This window comes from Lepidochelys kempii, chromosome 2, assembly GCF_965140285.1.
Source record: "Lepidochelys kempii isolate rLepKem1 chromosome 2, rLepKem1.hap1, whole genome shotgun sequence".
Classification (NCBI taxonomy): domain Eukaryota; kingdom Metazoa; phylum Chordata; order Testudines; family Cheloniidae; genus Lepidochelys; species Lepidochelys kempii.
The window spans coordinates 118931684-118959544 of NC_136381.1; the positions used below are offsets into that span (position 1 = coordinate 118931684).

Sequence of the window (27861 nt, forward strand, 5' to 3'; positions counted from 1 at the left end):
GCCGCAGCGCGGGGCCGGCCGAAGCGGAGGCGGCGGTGGCGGCAGGAGGGTCCGATGGACCGGCTCGCCAGCGGGGCCGGAGTCGCTGCGACACAGTCACCCGGGAGCTTCCGAGGGTAGGTGGGGGGGGGGGGGGGGGCGGCCCGGTCACCCCAGGCCCGGCCCGTGGCCTGCCCCTCACGCCCCTACGCTTCTCTTCCCCCCCCAGCAGGTTTGGCAGGAGGAGCTGGCGCTGCAGCGCTGTGGACGCGGGAGACTTCACAGGCGGCATCTATGGCACCAGCCTCTCCTCCGACTCCCGCCAGGTACGGGCTCCCCGCCCCGTCGCTGCTCTGCAGGAGCAGAGCGGAGCCAGCGCCCCCGGGTGGGCTTGGCCTGGCCGCGTCCGGCGGGGTTTCTTTGTGAATACACCTTAAACCGCTGCCCTCGGGGGCACCAGACACGGGTCACGGGCGCAGGGACGTCGCCACCTGCCGTAGCGCTGGGAGTCCGGGGCTGCGGTGCCGGTTTCCGACTTGCACGCTCCCTTTCAGTGGTCGGTAGTTCCTGGCCGTGACCCCCTTCTTCACCTCGCAGCCTTGCTGCTTCTGCTCGGGCTCCCGAGTCTGCAAGCGGGACACAGCCACCAGCTTTGACCCCCCTCCCAGTCAAGGTGAAAACAGGCCCCTACTAACCGGAAAGCAGGAGTGGCTACAGGTTGTCACAACGAGACTCTGCCGCTGGGGTTGTAACACACTCAGCACGTCTGTGGATCAGGTGCGGAGGAGGTCAGGTACATTACCAAACAGTGGACTCCACAAACACAAGGACATCACTTCATGCACACAACTAGTGTTACTGAAAAAGCCAGTGGTAATTCTCATGCAGGCAGTTACTGATGCACAACCCTAAAGCCCCAATCTCGTAGTGAACCCTATACAGACAGACCCAGCTTTCCGTCTGGAGCACCAGTCAAATTCATAGGACTTTGCAAAGGAAAAAAGGTCTGCCCACATGAAGCCCCCTGCAGGATCAGGACCGTGATCGGTAAATTTCTTTGGGATACTTTGAGATTAAAGGCACTATACCAGGGGTGGCCAACCTGCGGCCCCGGCGCCACATGCGGCTCTTCAGAAGTTAATATGCGGCTCCTTGTACAGGCACCGACTCTGGGGCTGGAGCTACAGGCGCCAACTTTCCAATGTGCTGGGGGTGCTCACTGCTCAACCCCAGGCTCTGCCACGGGCCCTGCCCCCACTCCACCCCTTCCCACCCCCTCCCCTGAGCCTGCTGCATGCCACAAAACAGCTGATCAGGGAGGGAGGGGGAGGGGCTGATCGGTCTGCTGGTGGGTGGGAGGCGCTGGGAGCAGGGTGGGAGCTGATGGGGGGCTGCTGACATATTACTATGGCTCTTTGGCAATATACATTGGTAAATTCTGTCTCCTTCTCAGGCTGAGGTTGGCCACCCCTGCACTATATGAATGCACAATATTATCTTTTCAATGTATTTCTTAGTCTAGTACAAGTAATAATAATACCTAGCTCTTATATATTGCTTTTCATCAGTAGATCTCACAACACTTTATTACAGAGGTCAATATTATCCCATTTTATAGATGGGAAAACTGAGGCCTGGATAGGGGAAGTGACTTGCCCAAGGTCACCCAGCAGGCCAAGTGGAAGTATTTACTTCATATCATTTCTCTGTCCCACAGCTATTCCTGTTAACAGCTCTCTCCATTCTCCACTTCCTCGGTCTGGCTCATAAAGTTATTAAACCTACATTGTCATAGTTACCATATATCTTTAGTTTCTCTGTTTTTGCACTTACTAAAACTCAAATACTATTATAGAATATACATACCAGTGATTTGGAACATGATGTCCACCTTCCTGAAAATAAATACTATCTGTCGGGAGACAAGACTGGAACAGGTGGTAAGGAATCCCTGTTATTCAAAATTCTGTATGGAGAAAATTTTTCTAGAGGACTTCTGTAAGCATAAACCAACTGTTGGTCTTTTACAGGTGTTCTTTCAAGCAAGTTGCACAAGGTAAGACCAGAATAAATATCAGTCTTTTGATAGTAATTGAAGTCAAACCTATCTGGAATTAACTTCATAGGTTTCAGACCTAAATGTTGGTTTTGAAAATCTATCAAACAAATTAGACACTTAAGTTGAAAAGGACTAAACCACTACTGTACCTCTTAAAAAGCCATAAATGAAATTATCAGAGGGGTAGCCGTGTTAGTCTGTATCCACAAAAAGTGAGGAAACAGATTGGGAAGTGAGGAAACAGTTTGACAGAGTGAGACAGATACCCAGAAGTCACCTACTACAGGACAGGCCTAACAAGGAAAATAACAGAACTCCACTGGCCATCATGTACAGCCCCCAGCTAAAACCTCTCCAGCCCATCAACAACGATCTGTAACCTATACTGGAAAATGATCCCTCATTCTCACTGACCTCGGGAGGCAGGCCAGACCTCGCTTACAGACAGCCCCCCAACCTGAAGCAAATACCAACAACTACACACCACACCACAGAAACACTAACCCAGGTAACAAACCCCATTGCCTACTCTGTCCCCATATCTACTCTAGCAACACCATCAGAGGACCCAACCAGATGAGCCACACCATCAGAGACTCATTCATCTGCACATCTACTAACATGATATATGCCATCATGTGCCAGCAATGCCCCTCTGCCATGTACACTGGCCAAACTGGACAGTCTCTACGTAAAAGAATAAATGGACACAAATCAGACATCAGGAATGGTACCATAGAAAAGCCAGTAGGAGAACACTTCTGTCTCCCTGGACATTCAATAAAAGATTTAAAAGTAGCCATTCTTCAACAAAAAAAATTCAAAAACAGACTTCAAAGAGAAACTGCAGAGCTACAATTCATTTGCAAATATAACAATAAATATAACATTAATTTGGGCTTGAATAGGGACGGCGTGGCTGGCTCACTACAAAAGCAATTTTCCCTTTCTTGGTATTGACACCTCCTCATCAATTGTTGGGAGTGGACTACATCCACCCTGATTGAATTGGCCTTGTCAGCACTGGTTCTCCACTTGTAAAGTAACTCCCTTCTCTTCATGTGTCAGTATATTTATGCCTGCATCTGTAATTTTCACTCCATGCATCTGAAGAAGTAGGGTTATAAATGAAATTATGGCTCCACTAGGAAAAAAAATGTTTCTTTTTTAAAATATTTTTCAAATAAAGATAGGCAACTGCATTTTTGAACAGCGTTCTCATTGTAATTGGCCAATCACTTATTCATATTCCAAGTTTTCTTTAAAAGTTATAGTTGCCCTCTTTGATTTGCATGAGGTCAAACTGTAAGATGTACTTAGTTTTAAAAAGTGAAAACTCATTTCAGTGCACTTTACACCTCACCAATAGGAAGACCGTTTTGATTGCAGAATCTAAACCTTCAAAATATAGATTTTTTGAGCAAATATAGCAATCTATGCTATCTTTGTTACATATTTGTATCTTCTATTCCTTTCCAGGGGAGTTACATGTATGCATGTGAGAATAGACCCTTCATATTGTTGAACATGATTTTCCTTTCCCTTAGATAGAATGATGAAATATCCATTTGGTGGCTGCTCAGCAGCCTATGTGAAATTAATTTGGCAAGTTCCCATGTCGTGTGCATGCTCTCAATTAAACACACATGCACACAGACGCACACAAAAGCACAAAAAAACTCATTACATAATTAGCAACTATAATGGCAGCAAGGATAGTTGAAGCAAACCTGGAAGGCCCTGCGAAGCATTCCAGTTGTGTCCCTTAATAGAGCAAAAGCTATTGTCACATTCTGTTACTTTGTTCTGAATTAGAGCAATAAGTCAGTATTCACCTCAGAGTTCTGTAGAATTCATCAGTAAGGCCTCAGGGAGTGAATTCTTCAGTCTGAATAAGGGCTTCCCTATCTTCTTCTCTGTCCCAGTCTGACAAAGCAACAGGAACCACTCTTGGGGCCAGGTTCACAGGTGATGGGACACTGGGTTAGGACATCATCTCTGTACCGTCAGACCAACCTGGTAGCAGAATGAGGTTCTCAATAGAAAGTTGACTAACTCATTCATTCACATGGATTGAATTCAGTAGCGCTGCTGATTTATTGCCTGAGGCGGGTAGCCTGACGCATCTAAAACAGGCTTGAGGAGTTAAAGCTCAGTGGGCCATGTTTACCACAGCAGGAATCTTTCCACTGCTCCAGGTGCACATGTTGCTGCTCTCCATGTGCTCTAACAGTACATTACAATAAGAATTGAGCATCTGTGACAAATCAGTTTAGCCTGAGGAAAGAGCCAATCCATGGCTTTCTCTGTCTGCAGATTTCACAACTTGTCTAACTGGCAGTCTCAACAGAGAGGTCAAAAACTGAATGAGTGTGGGTCAAAAACTACTATGGAGTAATATTAGCCCTGCCACCTATAGAAAAGTGATTTCTCTTGGACAACGTTGCTGTATAAAGAAGCCCTGCCCATGTGCTGTACTTTTTCTGTGTGATTCCAGGCCTCTCAAGCCATCACTGTTCATGAGCACTAAATTCACACAGCAATTTAAATGTTTTATTGAAAGCTAAATTCAGCCCTCAGTTACACACTTGGAACCTCACTGAAGCGAATGGGGTTGCATGGTTTTAACTGAGGATAATTTTTGGACCAAAAGATCCAAGATAAATAAATGATCATGCCTGAAAAGTGTCTTCACACCTACGAAATATTGTAGTTGCTCTTCTGTTTTACAGGATGCTTACAAGACAGCAGTGGAACAACTGGCAGATCTTAGTTTGTCAAAAAATACGACTAGAAGAACACAGGTGGGATTTGTTTGTCAAATAACTTTAATTATGCCATTTATTTCATTTTGCATTCTTGGTGCTTATTCTAAAATATATCAATAGTATTTTTATAGATATTCTTTCTGCTTATTGCAGCTCAGTCAAAATAATAGCAAGGAAGGGATGTTTCATTCCTGGAGATATGCACATGATCAAAGCAATACTACTGTGAACAGGTAAAAAAAAAAGTTTTATTCTTAACACCTAAATCCAGTTAAACTGAACAGTTTTGTTAAAAGGTGTCAAATCATTGTGAACAAGCAAGAGAATTGCATCTAAAACATGCATTTAACACTCTGTGAAGTTATATACTTATGGTTTATTGTCAGCTTATACATTTTCTAACAGAGTAGAGTTCAAAGGAGTTTTATGAATTTATGCATTGGTATTTTAATTAAAAGTGAGATAACAGAGTTATGAATTCTGATGTTCTGGTAAATGCCTTTAATCTCTTCTGGACCACAACTATTTTGTACTATGGTTAAACCTAAAGGATATTGGCTTGCCATCTTGGTATGCAATTCATTAACTCTTTTTTCCAATAAATCCTTCATATACTCTGTCAAGTCTTCAGTTTTCACTGTTAATGAAATAGCACCAAACATATATATAGCAGTATTTTATCCTTTTTCACACTGGAACCCTCCCCGCCCCAGCTGTGGCACCCTCATTCTCCTCTTTTAGCAATCCGGGAAGAGCAGGGTGTTTGTGGCACCTTGAAGGGGTTTGTGACTCTAAGCCTTGAAAACCTTCCAGAAAGGTAAGCAGCAGGATACGGACCCTGGACTTCAGGAAAGCAGACTTCGACTCCCTCAGGGAACGGATGGGTAGGATCCCCTGGGGGACTAACATGAAAGGGAAAGGAGTCCAGGAGAGCTGGCTGTATTTCAAGGAATCCCTGTTGAGGTTACAGGGACAAACCATCCCGATGTGTCGAAAGAATAGTAAATATGGCAGGCGACCAGCTTGGCTTAACGGTGAAATCCTAGCGGATCTTAAGCATAAAAAAGAAGCTTACAAGAAGTGGAAGGTTGGACATATGACCAGGGAAGAGTATAAAAATATTGCTCGGGCATGTAGGAATGAAATTAGGAGGGCCAAATCGCACCTGGAGCTGCAGCTAGCGAGAGATGTTAAGAGTAACAAGAAGGGTTTCTTCAGGTATGTTGGCAACAAGAAGAAAGCCAAGGAAAGTGTGGGCCCCTTAATGAATGAGGGAGGCAACCTAGTGACGGAGGATGTGGAAAAAGCTAATGTACTCAATGCTTTTTTTGCCTCTGTCTTCACGAACAAGGTCAGCTCCCAGACTGCTGTGCTGGGCATCACAACATGGGGAATAGATGGCCAGCCCTCTGTGGAGAAAGAGGTGGTTAGGGACTATTTAGAAAAACTGGACGTGCACAAGTCCATGGGGCCGGATGAGTTGCATCCGAGAGTGCTAAAGGAACTGGCGGCTGTGATTGCAGAGCCATTGGCCATTATCTTTGAAAACTTGTGGTGAACGGGGGAAGTCCCGGATGACTGGAAAAAGGCTAATGTAGTGCCAATCTTTAAAAAAGGGAAGAAGGAGGATCCTGGGAACTACAGGCCAGTCAGCCTCACTTCAGTCCCTGGAAAAATCATGGAGCAGGTCCTCAAAGAATCAATCCTGAAGCACTTATATGAGAGGAAAGTGATCAGGAACAGTCAGCATGGATTCACCAAGGGCAAGTCATGCCTGACTAATCTAATCGCCTTCTATGATGAGATTACTGGTTCTGTGGATGAAGGGAAAGCAGTGGATGTATTGTATCTTGACTTTAGCAAAGCTTTTGACACGGTCTCCCACAGTATTCTTGTCAGCAAGTTAAGGAAGTATGGGCTGGATGAATGCACCATAAGGTGGGTAGAAAGTTGGCTAGATTGTCGGGCTCAACGGGTAGTGATCAATGGCTCCATGTCTAGTTGGCAGCCGGTGTCAAGTGGAGTGCCCCAAGGGTCGGTCCTGGGGCCGGTTTTGTTCAATATCTTCATAAATGATCTGGAGGATGGTGTGGATTGCACTCTCAGCAAATTTGCGGATGATACTAAACTGGGAGGAGTGGTAGATACACTGGAGGGCAGGGATAGGATACAGAAGGACCTAGACAAATTGGAGGATTGGGCCAAAAGAAATCTGATGAGGTTCAATAAGGATAAGTGCAGGGTCCTGCACTTAGGACGGAAGAACCCAATGCACAGCTACAGACTAGGGACCGAATGGCTAGGCAGCAGTTCTGCGGAAAAGGACCTAGGGGTGACAGTGGACGAGAAGCTGGATATGAGCCAGCAGTGTGCCCTTGTTGCCAAGAAGGCCAATGGCATTTTGGGATGTATAAGTAGGGGCATAGCGAGCAGATCGAGGGACGTGATCGTCCCCCTCTATTCGACATTGGTGAGGCCTCATCTGGAGTACTGTGTCCAGTTTTGGGCCCCACACTACAAGAAGGATGTGGATAAATTGGAGAGAGTCCAGCGAAGGGCAACAAAAATGATTAGGGGTCTGGAACACATGAGTTATGAGGAGAGGCTGAGGGAACTGGGATTGTTTAGTCTGCAGAAGAGAAGAATGAGGGGGGATTTGGTAGCTGCTTTCAACTACCTGAGAGGTAGTTCCAGAGAGGATGGTTCTAGACTATTCTCAGTGGTGGAAGAGGACAGGACAAGGAGTAATGGTCTCAAGTTGCAGTGGGGGAGGTTCAGGTTGGATATTAGGAAAAACTTTTTCACTAGGAGGGTGGTGAAACACTGGAATGCATTGCCTAGGGAGGTGGTGGAATCTCCTTCCTTAGACGTTTTTAAGGTCAGGCTTGACAAAGCCCTGGCTGGGATGATTTAATTGGGTATGGGTCCTGCTTTTGAGCAGGGGGTTGGACTAGATGACCTCCTGAGGTCCCTTCCAACCCTGATATTCTATGATTCTATGACCTTACATGTGGTACACAAATGTTCTAAGGAATGGGAGGGCTCAGGAAGTTATGCTTTTTGAAAACTTCCATTTGAGCATTGAGTGGTTCAAGTATGATGTTCAAAAATTTAGTCTTTGATGTTATTCCTAGAGATACCATTAATAAATTGATGGTGCTCAGAAGTTCAGTTACAGATTGCAATGCATCCACAGGATTACAAACACTGTTCTGAACTCACTCTATACCAACCATGTTTAATCCATTACTGCATATAAGATCTAATAATTTTTTTCATCCATTAGATTTTTGTTCAAATGCCTTTATCTAAAATATTAGATATAAAACTAATGTAATCAATAATTCAGATATTATGAAATACAGGGAGTCCTCGGACTTATGACACAATTCGTTCCTCAGAATTGCGTTGCAAGTCGAAACCGCTTTTCCCATAGGACTCAATGGTATGAAGGGGGCATTGGTTCCTGAACCAAGGCTTGATACACTATTTTCACCACAATAACCCAGATTTTTGTACTAAATGAATTATAGATGACTCATGTTGCAACATCAATGTGTTTACTGTACACTGTATTTTGTAAACAGCAGTCAAATAAACATATAAACTCACATATGCTGCTCAGAAAGCCAGGGAGAATGGCACACATGCTGAGCCTCAGCCAATCACTGTTCAAGCTTTCTGATTGGCTGAGCCCAGGGCCGGGAGCCAATCAAAAACAAGCAGCAACCCTACTTGGCAACAAGCTACCCTGCTGCCTTGAAGCCAATCAGAAGTGACTCCTTCCAGCTCCATACCGGTATAAAGCAACCAGGAAGCGATTTCAAGCGAACTTTTTGCAAATTGAGCGTCATAAGTGCGAAACAGGCAGTCAGTTGAAAAGCGTTGTAAGTGGCATCCGACGTAAGTTGGGCGTCGTAAGTCCGAGGACTCCCTATATATTTACCTGTATGTGTGGGGTTCCACTGAACTTTTAATTGTTAAACCATGCAAACTCTTGTGGTCTTTTTAATTAATTATAAAAAGTAAGTTAGTTCTGCAACACTCAATAAACCAGACACCGTAACACCAATAAAACAGACAGCTCTTCTTCAAGTAGTGTCCCTATGGGTGCTCCACTTCAGGTGCGCATGCGCCCCACGCATCTTTGATCAGAGATTTTAGGGAGCAGTGCCAGTTCGGCCCATGCATGCTCTCTATTCTGCCTTGTGCTTTGCGCTGTGGCTATATAGAGCTGTGCTGGCGAACCATCCTCAGTTCCTTCTCAAGCACCTTGGCCTGAGATGGAGTCCAAGTTGAGCTTAGTTCAATTGCAGTTTTTCTCATAGTTTTACTTATCTAAGTTATTGTTACTATTTGTTAAAACAATGGTTGTAAGGACCATTGTACTTTCAATTTTTCCCTGAGGGGAACTTTAGATTGCTGGGTGGATATGCCTGGCTCTCGAACTTTTAAACATTGTCTTCTCTGCCAGGAGGCTATCCTAGTGAGCAACAGGCAGTCCTGGTATGGTCCGTTACACTTTGGGGGGGTGGGGGATAGCAGCGTGCATGTGATTCCCCAAGGAAATTTTTGCCTGGTCTTAAAATCGAGACCCAGAAAGAACCAGGAAATTAAAATGTGTTTCCTTATAATGGAGAGCTCCCTCCATCCAGCTTCTCACTCAGGCCAGGGACTGCCTTCTCTCCCCATACATCGGTCTCCTGAGTAAGTTGACTGCCTCTATCACTTCAGTGCAATACTCCCCTAGAGCTTCTAAGTGGAAGATTCAAGAATCCTCTCAATAGGACTCTAGGAAAGGGAGCTTGAGTTTTTTCACCTACATCATGTGGACCCCCTTCATTGGCCATACTAGGATCCATGGGCAGCATACCGCCAACAATTCTCTAGGGCCCTTAGCATCACTAGTTGCCATGATAAGGGTAGACAGTCCCTCTCCTCCTCTCTCTCCAAAAGGTCTGATCCAGAAGAGGATATCTTTGAGAAATAGGAGATGAGAATCATCCTGCCAACCAACCTCTCTTCTTCATCCCCAATGAAGCAGTTATGCCTGCCTCACCATCCCAGGCTGACGACTTCAAACAGTTCCAGGAATTCACTGAAAGGACAGCGAACTCCTTACAAAATTCCACTTGAGGAGACTAAGGAGTCACAACATAAACTGCTTGATATATTGCACGCAGCGTCATCTGCCTGACTTGCATAACCTATTAATGAGGCTCTTCTGTATCCTGCAAAAGTAATCTGGCATACCCTAGCAACAATATTGCCCACCTGTAAATGGGCTGATAGGAAATATTATGTTTCATCTAAAGATTCAGAGGTTCTGTTTTCTCATCCATCTCCCAACTCCCTAGTTGTCAAGGCTGTACATGAATGTGTAAGGCAGCACCATGGTAAATCAATACCACATGACAAAATTCAGAAGTATCTCAAATTTATTTGGTTGCAAATCGTATTTGTTTACATCTCTGCAGTTTAGAATTGCTAACTATCAGTTGTGGATGGTGAAATATAATCACACCAGCTACTCAAAGTTCACTTCGTTTATTGAGCATCTACCACCACAGCAGAGGGACTAGTTCCAGGCAATCATTACAGAGGATCAGCTTCTTGCCAGACCATCTGTGCAGGCCTCTCTGGATGCTGCTGACACAGCTACTCGCTCTGTTTCTATGGTAGTGGTCATCAGAAGGGCCTTCTGGCTTCAGCTCTTAGGATTTCTGAGGAAGGTCCAGAATACAGTTGAAGACCTTCCCTTCAATTGCTTAAAATTGTTTGTGGAGAATACAGACAAGTCTCTGCATACATTAAAAGATTCCCGGGCCACTTTATGGTCTCTGGGAATTTACACAGCTGAGCATAAATTTAATAAGTCCCAGACAGCACAGAGATCTCGTCCTGCTCAATTCCCTAGCTCCCAGAGATCTTATGAATCCATACAAAAGATGCAGAGGTTCCAGAAAAAGAGACTGTGTGCTACACGAGCATTGACCTCACGAGCCTCATCTTCAAAACGCCAGTTTTGGTGGGTGGTCTAGGTTCTGAGTTGCCTTCCCCCTTCTTCTTACCATCTGCAACTGTTCGCATGCCTTCCTCCCTTTCTCACTTCTGACAAGCTTGGGAGCATATCACTACAGACAAGTGATTTGTGGAGATCATATGAGCAGGATGTTTCATCCACTTTACTTCCCTCGCTCCCTCCCACCCCTTTTCCCTATCCTTCTTCATGGACCCATCTCATAAGTACCTTCTAAAGCAGGAAATAGACTCCCGCCTGAACTTAGGTGCTACAGAAGCAGTTACTGTAAAACACAGAGAAAAGGGGTTTTACTCCAGGTACTTCCTGGTTCTGAAAAAGAACAGCAGGTGGGGACCCACTCTAAGTCAGGTTTGTGAAGATACAGAAGTTCATATTTGTAACACTTGCAGCAATACCACCATCATTGGCTTTAAAGGACTGGTTTTTGGCCCTCAGCCTACAAGATGCATATTTCCATATAGTGATTCGCCCTTCCCACAGAAGTTTCTGATGTTGCACTCGAGGCGAAAACCACTTTCAATACAGAGTGCTTCCATTTGGTCTGTCTCTTCTGCTCCCAGAGTGTTTTTGAAGGTTCTGTCAGTGGTAGTGGCTTACCTTCACAGAGAAGGAATCCTAATATTCTGATAGCTTGACGATTGGCTGCAAAGGGACGCTCCTACAGCGAGACCTCGGTCTCCACTCAGATGACCATAGATCTATTTCTCAGGCCATGTCTACACTACCACTTTTGTTGGCAAAATTTACGTTGCTCAGCGGTGTGAAAAAACCACCCCCCATAGTGATATAAATTATGCTGGCATAAGTGGTAGTGTACACAGCACTATATTGGCGGGAGAGCTTCTCCCACCAACATAGCTAGCACGGCTCATTGGGGTTGGTTTAATTATGTTGACAGGAGAGCTCTCTCCTGTCAGCATAAAGCAGCTACATGGGCGATCTTACAATGACACAGCTGCATCGGTACAGCTGTGCCACTGTAACTCTCTAGTGAAGACACAGCTTCAGTCTGGGGCTGCAATTAAAAATTCAGACGTCCACATTGGCCTCAATGCAATGATGGAAGTTCATAGGAACTTGCTTCGATGCAATAGTTGCCAAACGTAACTCCCAATGCACAGGTTTGCAACCCTATCAAATTTAGTCACTACTGTTCAAATCAGCCCCCAGACATAAGTCAAAAACTGTCTCCAGTTGTTGGGGCATTTGGCAGCTGGGACTTTGTGGTAAACCAGGTCAGGTTGCTCGTGCGCTGCCTCCACAGGTGGCTCAGAAATGGTTATTTGCCAAGCAAACACAGCTTGAACAAACTACTCTGGGTGCCTACTGTTGTGAAGAAGTCCCTCAACTCAGAGGCAACGCATGTGGTGGGGCACGTGGGGTCACACCCTCCCCAGATTTCTGCGAGTGCTGAACTGCCCTTGCAGGGCTTGCTCTGGTTTGCCTGTTGGGGAGACGGCGGGACTCAGTTTTTCTCATGCTGCACCTCCTGCACAGCACGTTTCTGGCTTACTTGGCCCCTCTCCACAGCAGCTGAGCCTGGACAGGGAGCGGAGGGGGCAGGATGGAGCCGCTTCTCCTTCTGGGTGAGGGTAATAGCTCTGAATCAATGCCCCTGTGCAGCGTGGTGACTGCCTATGAGAGCCCAGCTGGGGAAGTGGCAGAGGCCTGCCCTCTCTGCTCCCTGCCAGGCTGCCTGGTAAAAGGGGGGCTCTGGCTGTGCCCCCACCCCTGCCCCGGCACGTTTCTGGCTCACTCAGTCCCATTCTCCAGCTGCCAGGCCTGGGCAGGGAGCAGAGGAGGCAGGCCACCACCACTTCCTCAGGCCGGCTCTCACAGGCAGCCGCAGGAGCTGATGAGATTGGCTGCCCTGGACCGGAAGGTTCCTCCCAGAGGCGACATGTCAGGGCAGTCACATGACCCGCCCCCAACCTTTAAATTGTGCCCCCCCAGCATCATCAGGTACAGATAGTCTCTGCCTCAACTGGTGGAAAGAACATTTGCACAGGAGTCCTCTTCACTCAACCATATCTAAAAACAGTTACCTCCCTGTTGGGATGAGGAGCACATCTTAACACTCATGTAGCTTAAGGCAGGTGATTGTCTCACAAGAGCACTCTACACATGAACTTGCTGGAACTCATGGTGGTCAGGAATGCACATCTCCATTTTATGCCATTGATTGGGGCAAAGATCATGACAGATGATAGTCATGAATGTTTTATATCAATTGTCAAGGGGGAGTGAGATCACCCTCCCTCTGCACCAAAGCAATGAAACTCTGGAGTTGGTGATACGAAATCATATCAGCATGTCAGCAAGCTTATCTTCTGGGCATTCAGAACATCATCGCAGATACCCTCAACAGATGTTTCTCTGAGGATCACAAGTGGGACATAGATTCCATTATATTCCACTGCATATTTCAGTGTTGGGGAGTCCTGCAGGTAGACCTCTGTCACGGCCAGATACAAGAGTGCCTCCAGTTCTTCTCGAGATGCGGAGTGGGCGACCACTCCTTGGGAAATGCCTTTCTCCTTCATTGGATGTCAGGTCTGTTATATGCGTTTCCTCCAACTCTTCTGGTATCCAAGGTGCTGATCAAGAGAAGGAAAGACAAGGCCAGGGTTATTCTGGTGGTTCTGATGTGCCAAGAAAGATGTGGTTTCCTTACCTCATCCAGTTGGTGCTTCTTTTGTAAACCCCACCTGAATTAGGCGGATGTGGTATTACATACACTTGATATTAGAATGGCATTAACCTTTACTTGGACAGGAATAAACCATTTAGAAAATCTCCCAGATAGTTTGTCTCTATTGTGGACAGCTCTAATGGATCTCCAGTTCCCACGCAAAGACTTTCTCCATGAATATCTAGCTGTATTACCCTTTTTTATCAATCTCAATCTCCAACATTCTTCTGTACTAGTCCATTCAGCAAGAGTTCTTTCTACTTTAGTGGCCTTTCTAAAGAATGTTCCCATTGCTGAAATATGTAGAGCCATACACACCTTTTCTGAATATCATGACACAGCTTCTGGTGCTGTGTCTGGCAGTACTGTACCGTCTTCAGTTTTGGACTAGATTCCAAAAGTCCCTCCCCTTCCTGAGAGGATACTGTTCAGTACTCACCTTAAGTGGAGCACCACTAGGGACACTACTTGAAGAAGAAGGCGAGGTTACTCACCTGTGCAGTAATTGTAATTCTTTGCATTGTGTTCCCCTATGGGTGCTCCATTACACACCCTGCTTCCCCTCTTCTTCAGAGTTCTCTGCTACAGAGCTTTGCCATAGAGAAGGAACTGAGGGTGGTTTGCCTGCACAGCTCTATGTAGCCACAGTGCACAGCATGAGGTGGAGTAGAGCACTTGCACAGGCTGAACAGGTACTGCTACCTAAAATATCCGATTGCAGGCAAACGTGCACCTGAGGTGGAGCATTGATAGGGTGACCCATCTCAAAGAACTACAGTTACTGCACAGGGTGAATAACCTCTCTTTATACCTTTTAATTTACTTGGGCCAAATTCAGCAATGCCTTAAATTTGTACAACTTGCATTGACTTCAAAGGTAATCTTGGCTTCTTACACCCAGAATTAATATGGCTCATTTTCCTTTTGGCCTTTAAGAACTCTGCTTTCCTATTTTCCCTGTTTCTTAGCATAGGTTTGTTGTGGTTCTCCTGAGACCTCTTCCACCTTGTTCCCCAAGAACTCAGTCTCTAGTCTTGTTATTCAGGTTCCTTTATCTTGCATACAGCAAAACTACGCTGAGTTGATCAGACTCAGGACAGGGGGCAGGTATAGGGTGTACCACACATCCAAAGTTACACAGAAAAATGTTACCTTATATGCATTTTTACTAACACTGATAACACATGAATTCTTAACTATACATTGCATCATACACTTCATGATTGGCTTGGTTACTTTTCAGGAACCAATCCCTATCCAGCATGCTCTGTACTTGTGCTGGTCATATATAACCTGATCTTTACATTCCAAGTTTTACATCTTTACATCTTGTCTGTTGTCCCTAGTACCAGGGTGTTCCTGCTTGTGTTAGCTAGCACAGATATCCTGACTCCAGTATACTGCTTGCTCAGCCCCTATTTATGGTTTAACCTTCCATTCACCTGCCCACTAAGAACATAAGAATGACCATACTGGGTCAGACCAATGGTCCATCTGGCCCAGTATCCTGTCTTCTGACAGTGGCCAATGCCAGGTGCTTCAGAGGGAATGAACAGAACAAGCAATCATTGAGTGAGCCGTCTCCTGTTGTCGACTCTCAGCTTCTGGCAGTCAGAGGCTATGGACATCCAGAGCATGGAGTTGCATCCCTGACCATATTTACTAATAGCCATTGATGGACCTATCCTCCATGAATTTATCTAATTATTTTTTGAACCCCATTATAGTTTTGACCTTCACAAAGTCCCCTAACAACAAGTTCTACAGATTGACCGTATTGTGTGAAGTACTTTCTTACGTTTGTTTTAAACCTGCTGCCTACTAATTTCATTGGGTGATCCTGGGTTATTGTATTATGTGAAGGGGTCAATAATACTTCCTTATTCACTTTCTCCACACCATTCATGATTTTATAGACCTCTATCATATCCCCTATTAGTCATCTGTTTTCCAAGCTGAAACCTCCCACTCTCTCCGAATATGGAAGCTGTTCCATACCCTTAATCATTTTTGTTGCCCTTCTCTGTATCTTTTCCAATCCTAATTTTTTTTTTTGAGGTGGGGTGACCAGATCTGCACACAATATTCAACCTGTATACCGTGGATTTATATATTGGCATTATGATCTTTAGTTTTTATTATCTCTTTCTTCATGATTCCCACCATTCTGTTAGCTTTTTTGACTGCTGCTGCACATTGAGCGGATGTTTTCAGAGAACTATCAACAATGACTTCAAGATCTCTTTCTTGAACAGCAACAGCTAATTTAGATCCCATCATTACGAAATGACGTCTGTCTTATGTCAAATAACTTATGCCCAGATAGGCCTACAAAATCAAGTTTGAGTGACATTGATTTTTTTTGTTTGTATTTAATATTTGAGCACCAAAAGGAAACACACTATTTAAACTGTTCATACTGTATGATAGGCTGTGATCCTCCAAGACTTAAGCATATGTGTAATCTTACTCTCTGAGACTACTCAGGTAAATAAAAGTGACACATTCTTAAGTCTTTGCAGGATCAGGGCCTAATATTGTTCAAGGAAAAGCAGCAGAAGCAATTGTGCTACGGCACCAAGTGACTCAGAGAAAACAGTTTCTTATAGAATCTTCTTACATTAAAATATGTCTAAAATTATATTAAAATACTAGAAATAACTAAGATCCTATCCACAGTATGGTCCAAACCATGGCAGTAATAACCAGAGGTGGGATTTTTTTGGTAACATAGGTTCAGTAATAGTGAGACAGGACATAACATCTCTGAATCCACCTTTTTCAGAAGGATTTTTCCCCCCTGGTGCACAGTTGACCAGATGTATTCTGGAACTTTCCCTCCCTCCCCCTTCTTCTGAAGTATCGATGATTGCCACATCTGGAGCCACAACAGTGGACAGGGTGGACAAGTGCTCTAAAGTGGTACAGATAATCCTCTCTCAGATGCTTTGCTGATGTGTCTAGCTCAGATGCACAGGATCAAACAGATCACTAGATCAGAGGTCAAGAAGAAATTTTCCTTAAGGCCTCATTAGCAAGGTCCTTGGGGGGTTTTCACCTTCCTCTGCAGAATGAGGCATGGTTCACCTGCTGGGGTCATCTGGGCATCTCATATAATCAATACTCTGCCATTGCAGGAGCATTGAGCATCGGTGGCACCTCGGTTCCGCCTGGACTCTGCCTATGTAACACACTGTTTAGTCTCAAGGATTGAAATGTTTTAGTCTAACAAATTACTGGGACCAATATATGGGTATCTGGGTGAAATTTAAAGGTCTGATCTAATGGTCCCTTCTTATCCTAAGCTCATGGTAAATTCCTAATAGAGTATATGGTGAAAGCTTATCAGCTCTTCTCAGTGTACTGTTATTCGTCTAATCTATTCCCTAATTTCTGGGGCAGGGAATGAGGCTGCAGTAATCTAACATTGTGAACAGCTGGAATAGTAAAGAGAATAAGGCAAAGCTCCTGATATGTTTCTCAGTAGGTTCAATAATTAACCAGCATTGCTCTGTCATCACAGTCTAGTGTGTAGCAAATAAACTGTCTGCTGAATTACTGGCAGATCTTTATTCTCCTCTTCTGCAGTACTAATGAGGGCTAAAAGAATATTTTCTTTTAATTATTTTCCAGTAATGCTTTTGCTGAACTCATGTCCCCCAACAAGTACTGTAATTGCTATTAAAATATTTGCTGTATTTGCACAATTACCTAGAAAATATTTTAATAATTATTATCTTCATTTGGTAAAACCTAATAGAGCATGCATGGCCTTTAGCAAGTTAATGTGAAATTTAATTCACACTAATACACTCACAAGCAGGAAAGAAGGAATGCTGCTGTGTATAGGAAGAACCTGAAAGCTCTGTTGCTACTGTATGTGCCTTCTCACTTTTTCATTTGCATCTTTTAGCTGCAGAAAGTGCCTTTGCCACTTATTTCCCTCTCCTTGTTCCTCCACTTCGTTCCCATTTAATAAATCCTGAGAATCCCTCCCCACTTCTGGGCTCCATGGATAGCATTAGATCAAGAACACTGAGAGATGTTGTCCCCTAGGCAGTGCTGCTCTGTACTCTGCCAACGAATAGATGGTACCTAGTAAAGAGTATTGTCAAGTCTTCTCAAAGATCACATCTTAATAGAGAGAGAATTTCACTAACACTTCTCTTCCCTTTGCAGAACATTCCAGGAACAGCCTCTGCAATTGCTTCCATAAAAAGTAATATGAGGGAGGTATTTAATTTGAATGTAACTGTCTAATGAAATGTAGTAGCTGCAAACAAGGAGAGTCATCACCAGCTGCTTCACAGACAAACTGCAGTTCACAGAACACTGGCTTACACAGTGCATTTCAAAAAGGAAGTCATATTCTATTTCCATTGCAGCTAGTGAGCCAAATTCTGAGACAACTTACACTCTTGTCCAACTCCCTTGAATTGCATTAGGTGTAAGTCAGTTTAAAATTTGCCTTAAAATCTCTTGCTGCTTTTAGAATTCTTTCCAATTGAATACCAGTATATTTACCCTAGTTGGTAATGTACCTTCATTCTTAACTTGCCAAGCTTTCCTCATAGGTATTTTATAGCTCCTCTCCAAATATATAGGCTCTTCCTGAGCATTTGAATTAAGAAGCTTGCGGCTAAAACTAGTCATGAATCCTGTCCAGACTTCTATTTCCTTCGTGCCTGAGACACCTTGTACAGTAAATTGCTCACTGTTACTGACTTTTCAAGTGTCTCAAGCTTCTTTTCTTGGAACACTTTGTTTTGAGGAGTTTGTGTTTCTAATAAGGATAAACTTATTTTTCATATTTTCCCCGATTCACTTATAGCTCTGCTGTGCAGCAGATTCAATTTCTCAGGCATAGTTCCTACTCATTCATCTGAGTTTGCAAGATGCATAGTAATTATGTACCAAAGTGTTTCTTCCAGAATATATATTAGCTGTTTTGGGCAAAAGGCTTCAATACACCCTTTAATACTCCCAAGAATTATGGTCTGCACTGTTAACTTTTAGTCTTTTTACCTCCGAGTTAGTCAGGGTGATGGGTCCTATACAATGGTAGTACAGTCTAGATATACATTATTTTGCCTTGTTTGTCATCTTCTCCTTTATACTTCCCCCCTCCCACTGCAGTGGGACTAGAGAAATCTGAGTGGCTTTCCATGCTAGTATCAAACTATGTGCCCCTTCCACTTAAAGTGACATTGTACTTTTCCCTGTACATTTCAATGAAAACTGAGCAGTTTTAATGCTCAGATAATCCTTCTGTCTATAAACAGGGTCCTCTGATTCAGCCTACTCTTAACAACTTTATTGTGAGTCTTACACTCACGTGACTGCATGTGATATAATTAGACAGGCTTCTGACTTGTGAGATGTGGAAATAGGGACTGTGTAACACTTTGAAAACAGTGACAGATAATTTCTCTCTCATGAGTTCTCCGCTGAGTCTTGGCTGATCCAATTAACAAAACATAACACATTGCTTCCAGTTCTTTGCATTATAAAGCACTTAAATATCTCACCCTTCAGAATATTGAAATATCATTTGCTAAACATATAAAAAATTGGATTACCGTCTAGCAGTGATATGCTAGAAAAGACTTGTAGAAACCCTTCTTTAAATTTTGTTGCAAAATTATGAGGAAGATTAGGGATGGTTTCTGTGCTAGTGTTGGCTTCCATTTCCTCTTTGAATAATGGTAAACATTTCTCTCCCAGAGAAGACTTGGGTTGAAACTCAGAAACATTTGTTTGCCTTTAGAATAGACCTGACTTGCACTAGGTCTCATGTACTTAAATTTTTTTAAAAAAAGATCTAGGAGAGGAGACACCAGTTGCTACAAAGTCACTCACACCATTGCAATTTACACAAGTGGAAGACTGCGCTGTATTATCAGTGTAGTCAGTGTGTATATATACAAACATTTAGAACCAGTGCACTTAATTGACATTTGATTTGTTCAGTGGTAGTGCCTTTCTCCTTGCTTATAGTTACAAGATCACATTTTTGTTTAAATGAGAACATCCGCATCTGAATCTGAACTTGCCAGAATGTTAGAACATTCCCAAAGGGATTCAGTTGCATTAGCGATACGTCTAAGCTGCAGATCAGCATCATGTTTTTTCTAAAGTTTCATATGAAGGTGTTTCAGGTCAGGTTCACGTTTAGGTACCTTGTGTTCAAAACTTGGAATTTTTCACAGCTCAAAAGAGCACTGTTTAATTTTTGAGATACCCTTAAGAAAGCTGTGTTAAGTATATATTCTGTTATCTTGCAATAACCACACAACAAATGTTGCAGTTAAACTAATGTAGAAAAAAATGTGCCACCTCAAGGCAAGGGATAGATGAGTGTTTTACACTATTATATGTCTATTCTATTTTCCTACATAGTTATTACACTATAATTTTCACTCCCTAGTTATAATCTAAATATCTTAGATCATATTTAACTCATTACCTTGTAAACTGTTTTGAGTTAGATACATTAAATAAAAAAAGGTGCTCTATGACATTAGATTTTCTGTATAGCGGTGACGGGGCAAGGCCAGATGGCTATAGGAAAGTAGTGGGAGACAGATATATTAGCTGCAGGCTAAACAAATCCCTGTTACCAGGGTAAGCAAATGGCAGTTGCTCCAGGTCAATTAAGACACCTGGGGCCAATTAAGATCCTTCCAGAAAGCAGGGAAGACAGCTAGGTTGATTGGAACACCTGAAACCAATCAAGGGCTGGCTGAAACTAGTTAAAAACCTCCCAGTTAGTCAGGTGGGGGCACGTGTGGCAGGAGCTGTAGGAGGAAGCCACGCTACTGGAGAAATAGAGCAGTACAAACCCTATCAGGCACAAGGAAGGAGGCCCTGAGGTAAGGGTGACGTAGATATTGAGGAAGTGGGGGGCTGCTGTGGGGAGGTGGCCCAGGGAATCATACTCGTCCTGTTTCCAAAAAGTCAGCTACCAAGAGCTGCTATTATCAGGGTCCCCGGACTGGAGCCCGGAGTAGAAGGCAGGCCCGGGGTCCCCCCTCCCCTCTCTGACTAATCACTGAGCCTGGGAGACAACAGAGACTGTGCGAGGGAAGAAAGCTTCTCCTCACCTCCCTTGCTGGTTTTTGATGAAAATGACTCAGTAGGCTGTGACCCTTGCCTCTAGAGAGAGAAGGGCTACATGGAGGGTCACAGGGAGCCTCTGAGGCTAGCATAATCTGCTAGGAAGCGTGGGACCCACTGAGACAAGGTTGGAGCTTTGTCACAACCTGACATTTGTTGAAACAGAACTAAAGACCACTAATGGTGACTGATAAACATAATTTGTTGTATGTGTTCTGATGAGAACCTTACTGTATTTTTGTTAGCGTATAGTTTTTTCAGTCTTACAGCTGATCTGAAAAACAACCTCTACACTAAATTGTAATTCTACACTAACAATAGTAGTGCAAAGTTTCTCCCCCCTCACAATCCGAGGAACGCAAGCTGGTAATCCTTCCCTTTTATGTATGTTTGCTTGGGTCCTGAAAAATTTAGAAGAGAGCTGTTCTTCTGAGGTCAGTTTCAATATTTGGATCTGAATGTATGATGTCTGTAGGGCTTTTGGGTCAAACATTCCCCTTAGAGGTACACACTAAAGAAACCAAAGTAAGAGTCTTGTAAAATTAATATTAAATTTCCATAACAATACAGCAGAGCGACAGGTGACTGGTTGAATATTTGGCCTTAAAGTCCATCTGGAAGAAGAAAAGTAGAAGGGCTGCAACTCAGGCAGGGAGAACATCATGGAGATGCACTTTTGATATTTTAATGAATGGAGAACAGTTTTATGCCAAGAACAGTAGGACTGTTTACATAAGCAAGGCAAGTAGGAGTTGGCCCTTGGTATGCAGAAGCATTAAGTCGTATCTGAATGAGTATTTCCCTAAAAAGTGGTTGCTGTATGATTGAGCCAAAGCTATAATTTACCTTTTCAATACAAATTGAACAGAGTCATTATTCTCCTTGTAATATGCAACATTAACAGCTAGCCCCCTTAAAAGATAGGGTAAATCCTGGCTCCATTGCAGTCAGTCAGTATGCCCATTGACTTCAGTAGGGTCAGAAGGGCTCGCATAAATGCATTTTATCCTACCAATTCCCTGAGTAAAACTACACTATACTTTCTTTTTTTTTTCCCCTCCAGAGTCTTCAATAAGCCTCTAGTGGAAACTCTTTCCAGCTCACATGGTAATTCTTTAGACTTCTTTACTGTTAATCCCACATTGGTGGGGGCCCATATGAACAGCTGTCACACAGTGTCTTACCGGGGACCTCAGCAGATGCCATTAGGAATCTACTGGACAAATGGAGATGGGGATTTTTTCAAGGTCAAAAATGAAACCACAGCTGACTCCTATCCTGCTACAGAAAGTAGTAGTGATGACGCTCTCTCTGTGTCCAAATGGAATTTGAAGTTGCAAAACAGTAGTGTTGAGAACAGTCTTTTAACAGAGGAAGGTGATGTATCTGAGAGTGAAAAAGTGAATGATGTTTTGCTTAGTTATTTCAAATATATGGATCTGAACTTAAGACCAGAAACCATAGAAAACATTGAAAAAGCTTCCTCTAAGCACCAAAATGAAGTGTTTCCATACCCTGATTTTCTCCCACCACCTTTCAATAACCTGGACTTACAAAAGTTGGCCTTATCAAAATGGGATGACTGGAAGGTAGTCTTTAATCCACCACCAGAAAGCTCTGTTGTGAAATTAATATCTCGTCTGTTGGAAATTGAAAGGATGCAGCACTTGACTATATTAAAAGAGAAGACAAGAGACCTGACAGTATCTTCCAGTATGATGCTTGGCAATCGACCCAGTTCCACAAAATCCATGCATCAGTTGAAGCAGTCAAGACTGTCTGATCCTCTATGTTTTCAGACACCTTTTAATCGAGACTATCAAGAGAAAAATAAATCCAACCATTCTGGCTGCTGCATGCATGACTGGAACAGCTCAAAATGCACTTGGGAGTACTGTCATAATTGCAAATGGAGTGCTGGAACATCCTCTGTTAGAAGTTCATCCACAAAGCAGCTTAGAGCATCTTGTGATGCCTTTAAAAGCTCTAAAATCCCCATCATTTTAAACTCTAACATGCTCTTGCGGAGGTCTTCCTCATGCTGTGTGGCGGCACCAAGAACTCAATCAACTGTAAAATTGACTTCCCCAAAGCTACTGCCATCAAGTACAGCTCTAACCAGTCCTTTCCCTGATAAGGACAGTTTAAAATATAAACAGCCAAGGACCAAAAAGAAACTCTATAGAAAAAATGTAGCAACGAGTAAGACTTCTCATTGCCAGAAGTTAAAATCTGTATCTGCAATGCCAAAGCAGAAGTACACACACACTGACAAACAGTAATTTCTTGAATTCATACTTCTCATTATGAGTGAATCCTGCTCAGCAATCTTATTTTAGGTTGATTGTTGTCAGGTTAAAGTATTTTTAATGGTATGAGACCGAAGTGATATGAAATAGCACTTGTGACAATTGAATCCACTTGTATTGTAGAAAAATCAAGTTTTATCCCTCTGCCTGCTGACATCTTTTAGACCATTTGTGTAACTTTTAAAAGAATTGGAGCAATATAAGCATACCAGCAGATCATCCCGTTCCAGAGTGCAACTATTTTTTTAAATGTTTATAAAAGTAATATCTATAAAGTATAGTTATATTATACTAGCACCCAGAAAATCCCACTCCGCATCAGTGCTCCCCTATGCGCTACGTGCTGTACTAATACATGGGAAGATAACGGTGTCAGCCACAGAGAATTCACAATTTAAGTGCAATATGAAGGGTGGGAGGAGAGAGAGAAAAATACAATTTCTATATATTTGTCATTTTTTTTCCTGATACATAGATTAAGGACCAATGGTCTGATTATACACATGGGAAAATACTAAAGCAAACTGAATGTAGTACATTTCTATCACTTTTTTCCTCAAACAAGAAAATTAAATAGAACAGCTAAATTGATGAAGTTTTCTGTACATGCCTAGAAATCAAGAAAATCAGATTTATGATTCCTATTGCAACCATAGTTGTCCTTGTGTATGAGACCCTCCCGTCCCCCACAAAACCTATGTTATCTGATACTCTGGTGGAATAGACTAGAAATTCTGTAGCAGTTCCATTTAAAATTCTATTTTAATTGAAGTCCATACACTATTCCCAATGTTACTTATTCAAATATTAAATTTGATTTTATACTACCCTTACATGTTCAGTATGTGTCACAGATTTTGGTATGGACAAGTAATTGAACTATAAAAGTTGTCAGAGGGGTAAACTGGAGGTTTTTGGCACATGAAAAGGTGGAGGGTTGTTACCATATTAGCTAAATATTTTTGCTAAAATGATCAGCAGTGAAATGGTTATCATTGTTGACATTTCAAATACCTTCAGGTTTCAGGGTTACCAGTCCTCAGCACCTCTCAGCATTAACTGAGGAAGATGGCAGGACATCAGTTTACAGTCTTCTTCACATATTCAAGAATAATTTTCTTGATGCAAGCCAGAAACAATTGTTTTAAAACCCTGAAATTTTAGCTACTGGAGCTCATTTGTACAAGGGCTGGATATTATATTCATAGAATACAATGTAACATGGCCCGTAATGCAATACGTTCCTATAAGTGCTTCTCGTCAGAGCAACTTACACACAATTACATCTCAACATCCTGGAGTTTAAGGTAAACAGTAGTACAGGAGGGGAAGGAAGGCAATGGTTGCCATTTGAACACCCTGATTTTAGCTGCTTATCACTTTTCAACTCTTTCATCTTTGGGGCTGAAAGAGGCAGGGACATAGTACTGAGTTGGAGTCATGTATCAGCAGTCTCTGCGGGCAGGGCTCTTGTGGAACCCTGGGGAGAAACTAAAGCTTCTCCCCACCCTGTAGAAATATGAAGGGAGTGCATTGTCAAGGGAGAATAGCTTGAGTGAATCTGGCTTATGATCTAACCAATTCTTATTCTGATGAGAGTTCTTGGGAGCAATTGGCTGTTCCCCCTCCCCCAACACACACCGATTGCTAGATCTTATGGTTGTGAGAGGGCCTGTGTAAATCACCCACTCTCACTGGTGGGTTGGATAGGATAATTAAGACCCCTGTATTCAAGAACTTGAGGACTTTTCAGTCACCAACAACTTTAACATTCATTCTTGCACCACAAACTGATTGAGACCTACTCAGCCAGGCCTGTGCAGAAGACCATTTTGAAGTGATTAGCATTCACTGAAGTTACAATTATACACTTTAATGAGAAGATTTTTCTCAAACTTCACCATGGAATCAAATGGGTCTGTTCTCTAGGACCTACAGAGTATTCGTTTTTCATACTAGATACACAATTAAAAATCCCAAGTACAGATGAATCCAGTTGTAAGAACACTCTCTGCATGTTCTCCTGGCTCATTGCCGTACAACTTGTCCCAAAACAGATTTCTTGTTTAATGCACACTTTAAATAGGAAGTTTTCTAAAAGTATTTAGGGGCCTGATCTTGACAACTACCGAGCACCTGTAACTCCCAGACAGTGACTGCACTTGCAAAAAATAGGATGCATAATATGCCAGCAGTGCAGCTCCACCAGTGGAAACTATATTGTAGAGAGGGCTTTCAGATCTCTATCACCATGCTACTTAACTAACCCACTGGTGAGCTTTGAAGTTCAAAAACAGGACCAATGATCGATAGAGAGCCAGAGTAGTGACCAGAGCGCTGTGCTTGTCAGCTCAGCTGCTTTCTGTATCACTTGGAGTTTCCTTAGGTCCCAATTCAAGGAAACATCCTTAGTAAAGGACACCATTTAAGGTGTGTTTAAGATGCAATGAAGACACTATGTGCTTAAATGTTATCCTGAACAACAGTGGTAATAATCACATGCTTAAGAGCGCCAATGAATTGGGATCCTAGAATCTAGACCCTCCAAATGGTCCTAAACCTTCTTTTCCATACTTTCCACGCTGGATTTCTCAAAGCAGCTCTGGACCTACACAAATGACTAATCATATTCTGAATCAGAGTTTTGGATTGCATGGGGATAAAGGGAACACAAAACACCTCCTGAAGTCAAAACGGACACCAGAACCCTTCCACTCTCTAAAGAAGAAATTGCACTTAGAGTGCTCATGGTGAGCAGCTCACTGCTGCTGGAACTGGTGTATTATTACCGCTGGAGAAAATATAGCTCATATTTAGGCACAACCTGCATTTGTTAGATTTTAAAAATGTATTAGTTCAGCTCTTGTAAGCAAGTGATAAGTAACGTATCTTACTGATCAATGCAAACTGAGAGGCAGAACTCATTTACATTTTCTCCTGCTAAATCGAACAATTTTGTAACAAAGATTTATCCCAGAGGGTTTCAAATTAAATCTATTTAACAATTTTTCAGGATAAATGTTTTGCGAGTTGAAGTATCTGCATAATTGCATTTTATTTATAAGCTCTCTGAAAATGCAGCCATAAATTTTAAATAAACTTGACATGTTTCTCTGAACAAATGCTGCCAGCTGTGACAGCTGGCTGGTGGTGAATAACAGTCATCTCAGAACTCACTTAACCATTGTACCATGATTGGGTTATCAGTGACTAAGACGGAGTGATTAGAATCAGCATCTTTGAAAGGTGAGAAGCTACCAACCAGCACACCACTCTACACAGTTACATTTAATATAAAAATATTTCGATTCAGGTCGGCTGATATTCATCCTATGCACTGAGTCAGCACAAGATGTACTCATCTGCTTATGGTCCATTTAAAACAATTGGCTAGGGCCAGTCTGGTTTATATTGGTAACATTTTCATTAATACCTGTACTTATATTTGAAATGGCATATCACTCACAACTGCACATCATTTGAAAACATTCCTCATCTAGCAGCTTGCTTTTGAACTAGAATGTCCCATGAAATCTTGATGCTTAGTTTAGTGTAAATCCTCTTCAGATTCACTTCTAACACTGGCAAAATAATTGGTAGCTGGCTGTGGACATGCCTTTATGAGACAACTGTAAATACCACCTTTCCTCCTCCAGAAGTGTGAACAAGATTTACCCTTACTGGGTCATCCCAGCAGTTTAAGAAACTGATTCAGGCTATGCTGCTACATAGAACTGCTTTGGCCATGACCCTGGCTACGTTAATTAGGATCTAGCCATTTGATTTTTGTTTTTTAAACGTAGGAAACAAAGATTGTGTGGTTAAGACTTCCATATTAACTTATTGGAGAGAAAAGCAGGGCAAGGATGGTCAGGTCACAGTATCATAAGGAGAGAAGGAAGTAAGATGTGTATCTTACATTGCCTTCAATATTAATTTGTATGTTGTCTCACTATTAAGGACCTGATCCAGCAAATACACATGCAGCTTTACACACATGTAGTCCCATTGAATTAAAATAGGACAACTTGTGCAAAGTATGTAAGTTTCCAGAACTGGAATCTTATATTGTAAGCTCTTCTGAGCAGAAACTGTGTTTCTGTGTGTGTACACATACTTAAATGCATTTTGGGCACTACTCCTGCAATAGAAATAAGTTCTAGTTCACCCCTACTCCCTAGGAACATCTGAGCTTTCATTAGTGTATCAGTATCCATGTCTAAACTACATGAAACACTCAAGAATTTAGTGGAGAGGAAGATTCTGTACTGTTGTGAGTAGAAACAAGTGACACTGTGTTCATTTTTAGTCATATCTTTGTGTGTGATGTGCAATAGTTTCCATTTAAAGAAAATCCAAGACAATGCTTGAGATAAATGTCAAAGCATGTGTGTTTTGGGTGCAGTATGTTCTCAGCCACTTTATTTTTTCTTCCATCTTTTAAAGTTTTTAGTTTAAGACAATGCTGGCTGGTCAATTTCTTATTATTTGGGTGCCCAGAACTACAGAGAAGCAGGAAACCCCAAAGTTCTAGGAGGAGCATCTAACATTGCTATGAACCTCACATGGAACATTTTTTATTGAAAAGCTTGTCTGATGGCAGGGAAAGATTGTAGAATTTAGCAGTGGAGAGGGAAAAGTGTACATTTGGGAGTTGAAGAGTTCAGCTAAGAAGCAGATTTGCATGACACAATGGTTGCTAAGTGCCTCTGGGTTTTGACCACCTTTTTTGTTAATTATGTTTTCTGAGGAGAGTGGTCTTAATTCTTGCCTGTGTGATAGGGTCCTAGCAAGTTTTGTTATTTACACATACACATAGTTTTATTTACTTTGTTTCTTCTGTAGTGGTATAGTCTTGTTTTTCCTTTTTGTAATCTGTAAATATTGTTATAAAT

At 42.6% G+C, this 27861-nt stretch overlaps 1 protein-coding gene across 5 annotated transcripts; it reads left to right on the forward strand.

Annotated features, from left to right (window-relative positions):
* On the forward strand, positions 1–27861 carry FAM217A (family with sequence similarity 217 member A). Of its 5 annotated transcripts, none has more exons than XM_073332160.1 (7): positions 1–116; positions 209–305; positions 1835–1919; positions 2010–2035; positions 4771–4842; positions 4960–5039; positions 21721–27861. In XM_073332160.1, the coding sequence occupies exons 1-7, from the start codon at positions 55–57 to the stop codon at positions 22937–22939; spliced, it is 1641 nt and encodes a 546-aa protein (XP_073188261.1). In that variant the 5' UTR covers positions 1–54; the 3' UTR covers positions 22940–27861. The 5 variants fall into 5 exon arrangements, with proteins under 5 accessions (XP_073188261.1, XP_073188262.1, XP_073188264.1 ...); XM_073332161.1 differs by having other exon boundaries at positions 212–305; XM_073332163.1 differs by lacking the exons at positions 209–305; positions 2010–2035.